This window comes from Poecilia latipinna, unplaced genomic scaffold (genome assembly GCF_001443285.1).
Source record: "Poecilia latipinna isolate Pla-1442-1.1 unplaced genomic scaffold, P_latipinna-1.0 Scaffold2488, whole genome shotgun sequence".
Lineage (NCBI taxonomy): Eukaryota > Metazoa > Chordata > Actinopteri > Cyprinodontiformes > Poeciliidae > Poecilia > Poecilia latipinna.
In genome coordinates, this window is record NW_015115104.1 from 27,905 (window position 1) to 39,951 (window position 12,047).

Sequence of the window (12,047 nt, forward strand, 5' to 3'; positions counted from 1 at the left end):
CATAATAATTACAGTGATTTCATGAGTCTGGTAAGGAATTTAAAAAGGTCTCATAAGAATTTGATATCATTTTTATAGTACTGAAATAGCTTAAAGGTGGAAGACGTCAAACAGCTGAAAAATAGCCAAGTCAGGCTGTCCTTTCCAACTTAACCTTGAAAGCAGACGGTAGGATGCTAAAAGAAAAACTTAAAAAATATAAGATATCATCAGAGAACCGAAAGGAGGCTGTCAGAAGTAGACAAACAATAAAGTTTTGAAGACAAAAACCTGGACATAGAAAACAACATGAACCTCGACATGTTTCACATGAGACAAGATGGACAGAAAATGTCCCAACTTGTTGGTATTATACGTAAAATGATGCATTTGAAACATTTCCATAACATGACTGCAGCAGAAGGGTTTTTTTTTTTTTTTGGAACTAAAATGCTTCACTGTTTTTAGACATGACATGAATTCAACCTGTGGTCCTCCATCACTTTTCTTTGAGCAGAGTAATCTTCCCGGCCGCACGGTGCGTTCAAGTCAATTGCGGTACCAACCTTTCTCAGTTTCTCAATCTGCTTCTGACGTACTATGGTATTATCTATGGCGAGCACCTCCACGGTCTCCTCTTTTTCCAGGCGGTACTTGTTCACACCGACAATCACCTCTGACCCTAAAGGAAGAAAACAAACATACAAAAGGCGTTCATGTGCAGGAGCCTCAACAAAAACAGGGTGAGATGCACTGTTCAGTGTTAGATTGGACCAGCTGGAGGGAGACCGTCTTACATCGTTGATAATAAAGCTGGTGATTTGCATCCTGTTGTTCTGGCTGGTTGTATTCAAACAAACAAACAAAAAAAAGCTCCATCTCCCTAATTAATTCAAAATGATTTATTACTTGACATCTAAACTGAGCATTAAAGTACAACAGGAGAACATTTTTATGAAATGTTGCACAAACTCAAAACATCGGTGTGCTGCTCTGCTGTCGCCAGTTTTAAGTTACGGATGTTCATATCCAATTACAAGGCAAATTTCCGACATTCTACAATTATCTATGTTAAGCAATACAAAAGAATAAAGTAGAAATATCCTTAATAGCCCCTCAATGAGGACATCCAGCAGCAAGAAACATACAAAAAAGTAATATTAGAGACTCTATATTCTATATTTTTCTTAAATTCCAAACAGAAACAATTGTAACTGTGATATTGAGTATTATGAATTCATTCCAGCAATAGTTATAAGACGACTGACAATTTAAGAAGCAATTACAACCTAAATCCCCAACTTAGTTTTATCGTAGGTCCTTCCTCCCAGTGACTCTTAGACTCCATAATCATAGCTGTTCCCAACGAACCCAAAGTAATGTATATTTGACCTTAATTTACAGTCCCTTACAGGTTATTTCTATGTATATCTCTTTGTTTTTCATTGAATGTCCCCACAGAGGGATGCTAATTGATATTTCTATTCTGCTCTCCATCTTTGTTTTGGTAAATGCCACATTACTGCTATCACTTTTCAACTTTATTATACGGTTAATAAAGTATAATATTTATACTTTAATAATAAAGTATACAATTGGGTAAATTGTATTATTATCAACTATTTGTTATACCTTTATTATGTTCTTAGTTTATGTATTCTTACTTATTTAGTTGAGTCATATCTTTTAAGAAATGTTTCTGTATTGTTAATCACTCGGATTTCCTTTCTCAGAGGGCCTCTCTGAAGAAGAGCAGTGCCATCAGCTCTTCACAGAACGCCCTGCTTTGACCTCTTAGATAGCTATAAAACCATCGCTATGAAGATTCACAACTTGTCCTGTTTGATCCTGGGTCAGGAACTAGATAAGCTAGTGTGAGATAGATTGTGTTGTTAGTTAGTGATAATCTTGGCGCTGTGACTGTGTGAAGTGTTTCCCCCTCCCTTTAGAGTTACAGCGCTCTCTGTGATTAGGGATCCTAAAGACAATAAAAAGAGAGGAGCAGGCAAATGTGCTTCAGAGCAGCAGGAGATTTGTAACTGAAAGCACATCTCTGTCTGTTCTCCTCGCGAGTATTAAGAATCTAACTTTCTCTTGTCTTTCCTGTGTTATGTGCTGTGTTTAATAGGTGTCAACTCTGACATAATTTGGTCCTTCGAGCCGGAGCTCAACATACCGGAAGGTTTCCGGCGGGTTGGCTGGATGCCAGTAAAGACCGTGCACGGCAAGCTTCCTAGTGGAAGCTTTTCAGAACCTGTTCAAGGGCTGGCACTCTGCCTGCCTGCTGGGATCTGAAGGTTGACGAGACTCCAAGGAAAGGCAACAGGGGTGAGTGATTCTTGGTTAAAAGTGGCCAGTGACTGAGGGTCATTGCGCGTACATAAAACCCTGTAAATTCTAGACTCTAACAGGTAAAAAATTAATGCACAAAATCCGTGTAGGACAACGAAAGTCCTAGTGCAAAATTTTCTTGAAACAGGTGAGCGGAGCTTCGTGCTGCAAAGCTGGAGGTCTTGTCCTGTTAGGCTGCGGGGCCTGGATAGTACCCGTGTTAAACGGACTGCAGAGTCCGGCGACGACAGGCGCTTAATTTCCGTGACAAAAAGTGTGAAAGTGAGAGTGATTGGAGGTTTAAAATACCACTCGGTATTTTACCTCATATAAAACAGTAGGGTTGTAAGCAGCAAACCTCTTGTGGATGCAAAGGCAAGATTCTCCCACTCGAAAGAGTTGAAGTGGAGAATACCACAACAAGGTATTTTTAATTGCTGGCCTACTGAAACAAACTCCAGTTCATAGGACGAACCTGGACCAAATTTTAATTAAAGATGGGGAAAGGGATCAGCAAAAATAAACCAACAGATAGTCTAAAAACAAATGACTGGAAATATGTTGAAAACAAGGATCCGCGCAAAATAAAACATTTAGATAAATGGATAACTACCTATAACTTTGACGGCCGACTAAATTCACAGAAACTAACTTTACTACGGGATAACAAAGCAAAAAACAAAGTCAAATCCAAAAAAGATGCACGCAGAAGGGTATGATGATATAGAATTTTGGTTAGAAGAAGCTTTAAAAAGAGAAGAAGGGAAAAAAAAAATCTAGGAGAAAAACAGAGCAAAGTGTAGAAAAGAATCTGATGTTCCATAGAAGTGAAGATAATGAAACTGGGCCGGGGAGATATCAGACAGTGCAGCAGTCAGTAGCGGGAGGAGGTGAAGAAGTAGCAGTAGATAAAGGGGATGAGAGCAAGAGCAACAACACTGAGGAGAAAAAAACAGTCTGAAAGATTATACCCTGAGTTGCCTTCACCCCCAGAATATGAAGAAAACCGTAGCGAAGGACCCAATACTAGATCAAAAGGAGAAAAGTATGAGTGGTCCAGAACATGGGGAGAAAGCCTAGTACAGGGAGCGACGGCTCCTCCAGAGCCTCCTCCCCCCTCCCTCCAACATCCAACAGGGACAGATAATCAACAATATACAGCTGGCTTATATCCCATGATAGAAGTAGCAAATCCTAATATAGGGGGAGATGGAGCAAATCCCACAATTCTGGTGTACAGAACGTGGACCTTGGAGGATGTTAAGAAGGCGTTAGAAGGGATTACACCTCCTAAAGAGGATGTGAACCGTTTTGTTGAAGAAATGGAAGGTCTGCGCCAATCCTATAACCTGAATGGACAGGAAGTCCAACAGATATGGATGACTGCTTTAAGCTCCGACTGGCATCATGATTGGGGAGAATGGAGCCCAGTACGGGGCAATCCTCCTGCAGCTCTTGCATACAATTGTGAGGAATTAACAACTAGAGTGAAGGCCTTAGCAGCAAGGACAGTTCAGAGATACCAACGCAGAGCAAATTACATTGAGATAAGCAGAGTCAAACAGAAGGAAGATGAATCTTTTGAGGACTATAGAATAAGAATGACAACTGCATTTAAAATACATAGTGGGTTAGTGGAAAGTGGGGAGGAAAACAGCGCATATAGACAACAACTGAAAAACGCATTGCATGCGGGTCAAAAGAAGGAATAAAGGCATGGGTAACTAAACATTACATAGGATTGGGGACTGGGACTCTAGATGAATACATAAATCATGCTATTCATGCAGAGAAGGTCACAAAAGAAAAGAAAAAAGCTTCAGGGGCTTTTTTCCAGGAGGAGGAACAAGTGTTCTATCAGGAAAAAAGAGGAAAAGGAGGGTTCAGAGGCAGAGGTCAGCATTACAGAGGAAAAGAGAATAAAAGGGGAAGAGGATACTACCGACAAAACAATTCAGGATGCTGGTGTTGTGGACAAGAAGGGCATATCGCTAAAGATTGTCCAAATAAAACCGGATTAAATCAATCAGCATGACTAGAATCAGGAAAACTGGGAGATACAGAAGTCCAATTAAATCTGCAGGACCTATTATCTATGGACAGTATTAGACCAGAAGTAACTCTTTTCATAAATGGTAAACCTGTAGTTTTCCTTTGTGACACTGGTGCATGTAGAACAGCGTGTAGGGAAAACATCCCAGGGGTAAAGATGAGTGGGGAAACTGTCACAGTAAGATCCGCTGGGGGGAAACTGACGCAAGCCAACGAATCGGAGCTATAGTATGGCTCAGAGATCCACAAGGACAGGCTTGCCAAATGTCCATTTTGATGCTTCCAGAATGCCCAGTAAATCTACTAGGGAGAGACGGTCTCTTACAGCTAGGATTAGCTTTGATTCCAACCACTGAGGGACACATTGCAGTTAAAAGACGGTCGGAGATGAAAAGGGGAGATTTCTTTGTAGTCCAGGGATGTGGAGAACCATATTATTATTATTCGTTGGAAATCCCACATAAACCTCCACACAACAGTGCGCAAGCACTCCTGGACGAGGGGCGTAAAGTAATCTCCGCTCCACAGGATCAAAAGTCTCCTGAGGACCTACATATCACCCTTTGGGTCAAAAACACTCCTGGGCCTGATAAGAATTATGAGGCCGCAATCGAAAAGGTTACCCCGGCCATGATAAGGGTGACCTATCTGTACACAGACACAGAGCACAACGCGGTGGCAGCTGTTGCTCTCCCAGACAAACTGAAACCATTAAACAAAATGTGGAGGTCTCTCCATTTGCCTCTTTTCAAACAAAAAGATGTGCAGTGGAGCCATTTAGGCAGAATTGTGGAAGAAGGGAACGCAGCTACCGATTGGGTAACCACTTCCACAAATCTAGCAGTCAGCCAGTCTACTGGGCTGACCAGGAAAACATTGAGCTGGTCTGTGTCAGTGCAAAAGGGGCAACATTTACACCCCAGCCGACACTGACAACTGATGTTATCAGAAGAAGAGGAAGTCCTCCTCAGGGACATTCCTCAGAATTTATGGTCTAAAGGACCTACAGATGTGGGCCTTGTCAAAGGAGCTTTGCCTGTGCAGATTAGGCCCAAAACAGAGTTTAGACCAAGAGTGAAACAGTATCCTATTAAGAAAGATGCACAGGAAGGCATAAAACCGGTAATTAAAGACCTTATTGAAGCAGGAGTCATAGTAGAGTGTAAAAATTCTCCATGTAAAACTCCTATCTTTCCGGTAAAGAAACAGTCTCCTTCTACTGGTTGGCATATGGTCCAAGACTTACAAGCAGTAAACAATGCGGTGATTCAGAGGGCCCCTTGTGTTCCTGATCCACACACATTGTTGAATTCTCTTAGACCAGATGCAAAAGTATTCACAGTAGTCGACATCAGCAATGCCTTTTTCTCAATACCAATAGAAAAAGAAAGTCAATATTGGTTTGCTTTTACTTTTGAAGGAAAAAGGTACACATATACCAGATTGCCCCAAGGCTATTGTGAAAGCCCTACAATTTTTGCACAAGTTATGAGTGCAAGCATGTCAACATTTCAACCCCCAGGAGGGAGCCAAATCTTGTTATATGTTGATGATGTTTTATTAGCGTCTCCGGACAGGGAAATCTGTCTGCAAGACACTTTGGCGCTTCTAAAACATTTATCTGAAGAGGGTCATAAGGTCAATAAAAATAAACTACAACTATGCAAGACACAAGTAAAATATCTGGGTCATAATTTGGGTGCGGAGGGGCGTACCATTATGGAGGATAAAAAAACAGCAATTCTCCAAGCGCCAAAACCACAAACAAAAAAACAAATGATGTCATTTTTAGGGTTGACCAATTACTGTAGAAGTTGGGTGCCTAATTATGCAGAAATTGTGGCATCTTTAAACAAATTAATGTACAATGAAGATCTCAAAATGTCCTCTCCATTGAAATGGACAGAAGGCATTTTGCAGAATAAAGCAGGCCCTTGTGTCAACCTCTGCCCTAGCCTTACCAAATTATCAAAAACCTTTCGTTCAGATGGTGGACTGCAAAGGCCATTTCATGACCTCAGTACTGGTACAACAACATGGTGATAAAATGAGACCGGTCGCATATTACTCCTCTAAACTAGATAGTGTGGCGTGTGCGTTGCCTCACTGTGTGAGGGCTGTTATTGCTGCTTCCATGGCTGTCGAAGTTAGCACTTCTATTGTACTATTCCATCCATTAATGCTAAAAGTACCACGCGCGGTATCAGCACTATTGTTACAGACAAATATGACCTTTTTATCACCTGCAAGACACCTCTTGTGTATGTCCACCCTGTTGTCTCAGCCTCATCTGACCATTGAGAGGTGCACAGTGTTAAATCCTGCAACACTGTTACCTGTCACAGATGATGGCACAAAACATGACTGTCAGGAACTAGCTGAACAAACAGCTAGAAGTAGAAGTGATCTAAAAGATTTACCATTAGAGAAAGGTGAAATACTTTTTGTAGATGGTTCCTCAAAGAAAGACGAACTAGGAAAAACTCAAACTGGGTATGCAGTGGTAACTGATAAGACTGTGCTGAAAGCTGAAAAGCTCCCCTCACATTACTCGGCACAAGCAGCAGAATTAATCGCACTTACCACAGCTTGTAAACTTATGAAGGATAAAACAGTAACGATTTATACTGACAGTCAGTATGCCTTTGCAACTGTTCATACCTTTGCACAATATTGGAAACATAGAGGTATGGTAACATCAACAGGAAAGCCAGTGACACATGCAGAATTGTTAAAAGAATTACTTGAAGCTGTACAACTCCCTAAACAACTAGCAATCTGCAAATGTGCGGCACACACTGCGGGGACAGACAAAGTGTCCCTGGGGAATGCGTTCGCTGATAAGATGGCAAAACAAGCAGCGGCAGGAAAAGTAACAGTGTTGCACCTAGAAGAAAACTCAATCTTATGATCAAAAGTTTTACGTGAAATGCAACAGGCAAGTCCACAAAATGAAAAAGACTTATGGATAAAGAAAGGAGCAACAATAATTGATGATATCTATAAAAGCTCTGAAAATAAACCTATTTTACCAAAAAATCTATATAAATGGGCTGCAATATCGAGCCATGGTGTGTCGCATGTCTCGACAGGGGGAATGGTCGGACAAGTACATCAACATTATACTACTTATGGATTTATTTCTTATTCGAAAACTTTTTGTAGAACTTGTTTAATCTGCGCAAAACACAATTCTCAAGGTAATCTAAGACCGCGTAGAGGAAAATTTCCAAACCCACAATACCCATTCCAAGTTATGCACATGGACTTTATAGAATTAAATAAAAGTGAAGGGAAAATGTATTGCTTGGTGATAATTGATGCCTTCTCTAAGTGGATTTAACTTTTTCCAACCAAAAGCCCGGATGCCTCAACGGTAGCAAAAGCGCTCTGCAAAGACTTAATTCCTAGATATGGGATTCCTGAGAAAATATATAGTGATAATGGCACTCATTTTGTAAATCAAATTATAAAGAAAATCGGAATTATGTTTCACATAGATCTAAAAAAAATCACTGTGGCTACCATCCTCAGAGTGCTGGGTTAGTGGAGAGGATGAACGCTACAATTAAAAACAGACTAAAAAAATGTATTGAAGAAACCAGTAGGCCCTGGACACAATGTTTAGATTTGGTAAAATTATACATTAACATTACAAGTACATCAGGGCTTACACCTTTTGAAACATTGTTTGGAAGGCCGTACAGACTGCCGCATTTTAAAAATCAATGGGAAATGGATGAGGAAGCTAATTTAGCTGATTATATGAGAACCATGTTAGAAAAACAGAGACAAAAAGAAACTGAGAATCCTCCTTCTGTGTCCCAGCAGGAAGATCTATTAGTGGAGCCTGGAGATTGGGTGCTGATAAGGAGCATAAAGAAGAAACACTGGTATTCTCCAAAGTGGGACGGACCATACCAGGTGCTGCTGACTACTCCCACAGCTGTAAAAATAGCAGAAAGGTCAACTTGGGTTCACCTGTCACATTGCAAAAAGGTAATTTCAGCTCAAAAGTAAAAAAAAAAAAAAAAAAAAGGAGAGAATAAGTTCCGGAGGCTCATTGACCTACAGGGCAAAAAGGCCAGCGTACAAAGGGGGCCAAACCGAATAGTTTGACCGTCTCAAAACTGGTGAAGATTGTCCACAACCCTGGAGCATCCTTAGGAGCCGAACGAACTTACAAATTACTGAAATGACGAACAAAAGTGTTATTTTTATTTTTATTTTATGTTCCTATCTGAGACAAACGCATGGCGTTACTGATCACAAATATCCTTGCAACACTGCTAATGGAATGAGAGTAGGTATCCAGGTATGCTTCTCACCAAATTCAGTGGTCGTGGTTTCAATCTCCTGGGCAAGCATACCATCAGCAGATTACAGGGATTACACTTGGTATATGACAAATGACGTTCTTAACACTAACTGGGACACTCTAGTGGCAGACGAAGAAAATAAATGGACAAAAGACTGGGGTACTACTGAGTACGCGCAGCACCAAAAACGAATATTTAGTATTTCACATACAGATGATGGGATACAGATAGGCATAAACACAACCACATATTCCCTTATTCCACCTACGATAAAGAAGAAAGACTCTGACGCAACATGCTGGGGATTTTACTTGTGGGCTTATACATCAGGACCTGATCCAAAATTTTTAGTAAATCTCTGTGAAGAGACTAAAGAAGGTGGAGGAAGCACTACTTCTCCATGGACAAAAGGGGTAAAAGTTAAGGAAGTAGAAACAGTCGACGACTGGTTCAAAGTAAGCACAGGTGTGTCAGGACTAAGTAATAACTGGTTATTACTGGTAGAACAGGCTGCTAAAACAGCGAAGCAAGATTGTGTGGCGTGTATGGAACCAAGGCCTTTACTGCGTATAACACCAGCAACTATTACCAAACAATGTCTACTAGAAGTGATGAGTAAAACTAATCCTAATAGCACGTGTAGGATTTATGATTCAATATTTCCTCTTGCAGCAGTTGATGGAACAAAACCTGTCTTCTCTAAAAGAGTAGCTCCGGGTAATTTCACATGCATCAACATAACAGGGAGCGGGAAAAAATTAGGGAATCCTGCTGGCATAACGTGCACTGACGTTCTCTCTGTAAAAAATGACTTTAACCCTGTTTCTCGTGCAGATGTCTGGTGGTGGTGTGGCGATGACAAACTTTTTGATAGGTTACCCCGGAAGGTGACAGGTCTTTGTGCTCTAGTTTCTTTGTTGTTACCTGTTTCTGTTTATCCTATTTCTGCAACACAACTAATCGATGTTCTGTCTCAGCAGCAGCATCACTTGCAGAAACGAGAGCTGAAGTGGGGAACTGATGTCACAACATACATCGATGCCATCGGAGTCCCTCGTGGTGTGCCTGATGAGTACCAAATTGCAGCAGGGTTTGAATCTACAATTCGTTGGTGGTATACTATAAACAAAAACGTAGACAGGATCAACTACATTCACTACAATGTGCAGAGACTAGGCAACTGGACACAGACCGGGTTTGAGGCGGTTCATGAGCAGTTGTCTGCTACTTCACTGATGGCTTTCCAAAACCGTATCGCTCTTGACATGGTGCTAGCTGAAAAAGGGGGGGTGTGCATTATCTTTGGAGAAAGATGTTGTACATATCTGCCAAATAACACAGCTGCCGATGGGAGCTTGACGAAGGCCATTACGGGGCTCCGGACCCTGAATGGCAAAATGAAGGAAGCCTCTGGAATAAACACTTCCATGTGGGATCCATGGTTGGATGTGTTTGGCAGGTACCGAACCCTTGTGTCCTCTGCTTTAGTGTCGATGGCAGTCTTTGCTGCCATTTTAACCTTGTGTGGGTGCTGTTGTATTCCTTGTCTGCGTTCTTTGTTTAACCGTCTCATCACCACAGCAATCTCACCCATGGAGGACCAGATGGCACAGATGTATCCTTTGTTGCTCAAAGATGCTGAAGCTGACACAGAATCCTCAGAGAAGGTGCTCCCTGACTCGTATTTGGACTTAGCTTCTTGGTCTGAGTACAACCCTTGAGTGTAAAAATATTTGCGTTCCTAAAAATGAACTCCCAGCTGAAAATCGTTTGAAGTGGCTGCTTTAGGAGGGATGTGAGATTTGGAACAAATATTTGATAAACAGGGGGGAATGTTGGGTAAATTGTATTATTATCAACTATTTGTTATACCTTTATTATGTTCTTAGTTTATGTATTCTTACTTATTTGTTTTAGTCATATGTTTTAAGAAATGTTTCTGTATTGTTAATCACTCTGATTTCCTTTCTCAGAGGGCCTCTCTGAAGAAGAGCAGTGACAACAGCTCTTCACAGAACGCCCTGCTTTGACCTCTTAGATAGCTATAAAACCATCGCCGTGAAGATGTACAACTTGTCCTGCTTGATCCTGGGTGAGGAACTGGATTAGCTAGTGTTAGATAGATTGTGTTGTTAGTTAGCGATAATCTTGGCGCTGTGACTGTGTGATGAAGTGTCTTCCCCCTCCCTTTAGAGTTACAGCGCTCTCTGTGATTAGGGATCCTAAAGAGAGGGGCAGGCAAATGTGCTTCAGAGCAGTAGGAGATTTGTAACTGAAAGCACATCTCTGTCAGTTCTCCACCCGAGCATTAAGAATCTAACTTTCTCTTGTCTTTCCTGTGTTATGTGCTGTGTTTAATAGGTGTCAACTCTGACATAATTTGGTCCTTCGAGCCGGATCTCAACATACCGGAAGGATTCCGGCAGGTGGGGCGGATACCAGTAGAGACCGTGCACGGCAAGCTTCCTAGTGGAAGCTTTTCAGAACCTGTTCAAGGGCTGGCACTCTGCCTGCCTGCTGGGATCTGAAGGTTGACGAGACTCCAAGGAAAGGCAACAGGGGTGAGTGATTCTTGGTTAAAAGTGGCCAGTGACTGAGGGTCATTGCGCGTACATAAAACCCTGTAAATTCTAGACTCTAACAGGTAAAAAATTAATGCACAAAATCCGTGTAGGACAACGAAAGTCCTAGTGCAAAATTTTCTTGAAACAGGTGAGCGGAGCTTCGTGCTGCAAAGCTGGAGGTCTTGTCCTGTTAGGCTGCGGGGCCTGGATAGTACCCGTGTTAAACGGACTGCAGAGTCCGGCGACGACAGGCGCTTAATTTCCGTGACAAAAAGTGTGAAAGTGAGAGTGATTGGAGGTTTAAAATACCACTCGGTATTTTACCTCATATAAAACAGTAGGGTTGTAAGCAGCAAACCTCTTGTGGATGCAAAGGCGAGATTCTCCCACTCAAAAGAGTTGAAGTGGAGAATACCACAACAAGGTATTTTTAATTGCTGGCCTACTGAAAAAATCTCCAGTTCATAGGACTCCCTAGGAGTCAACGAACCTGGACTAAATTTAAATAAATAAAAATTTTCGAAGCTAAAAATTGATCAATGACAAACAATTGTTGGAATTTTGGAGAGTAGTGAAGAAAGAAAAACGGGAATAATAAAGGCTAAAAAGGAGGATGAGCTGAGATGTGCTAAATTATGGTTAAAAGCAGCCATAGACCGGAAAGAACAAATTAAAAAGGTTAAAGACAAAAAAAATTCGTAGAAGCAAAGAACCTATTTGTTAGACCGAAAGATAATAAAATCATTCTAAGCACACGGAATGCTGCAACGGTGGGGGGAGGAGCAGCTGCAGGAGCTTCCAC

General features: G+C 41.4%; 2 protein-coding genes across 3 annotated transcripts in view; one reads left to right on the forward strand and one right to left on the reverse strand.

The window, feature by feature from the left end:
* mmut (methylmalonyl CoA mutase) overlaps positions 1-12,047 on the reverse strand; it is a 28,459-nt gene that overhangs the window by 5,313 nt on the left and 11,099 nt on the right. Inside the window, exon 8 of the mRNA XM_015019837.1 lies at positions 546-661. Within this exon, the coding sequence (XP_014875323.1) occupies positions 546-661 (116 nt within the window). The remainder of the gene's footprint in view (positions 1-545; positions 662-12,047) is intronic.
* LOC106938019 (uncharacterized) overlaps positions 6,285-12,047 on the forward strand; it is a 9,283-nt gene continuing 3,520 nt past the window's right edge. The window contains exons 1-2 of one of the 2 annotated variants that reach the window (XR_001422511.1): positions 6,285-6,298; positions 6,384-10,520. Coding sequence is in view for 1 of the 2 variants with exons in the window: in XM_015019838.1 (XP_014875324.1) it covers positions 8,558-10,402 (1,845 nt within the window). In the remaining variant the exon portion in view is untranslated. Of the gene's footprint in view, positions 6,299-6,383; positions 10,596-12,047 lie in introns of those variants that run through there. The other variant, XM_015019838.1, reaches the window with a different exon arrangement.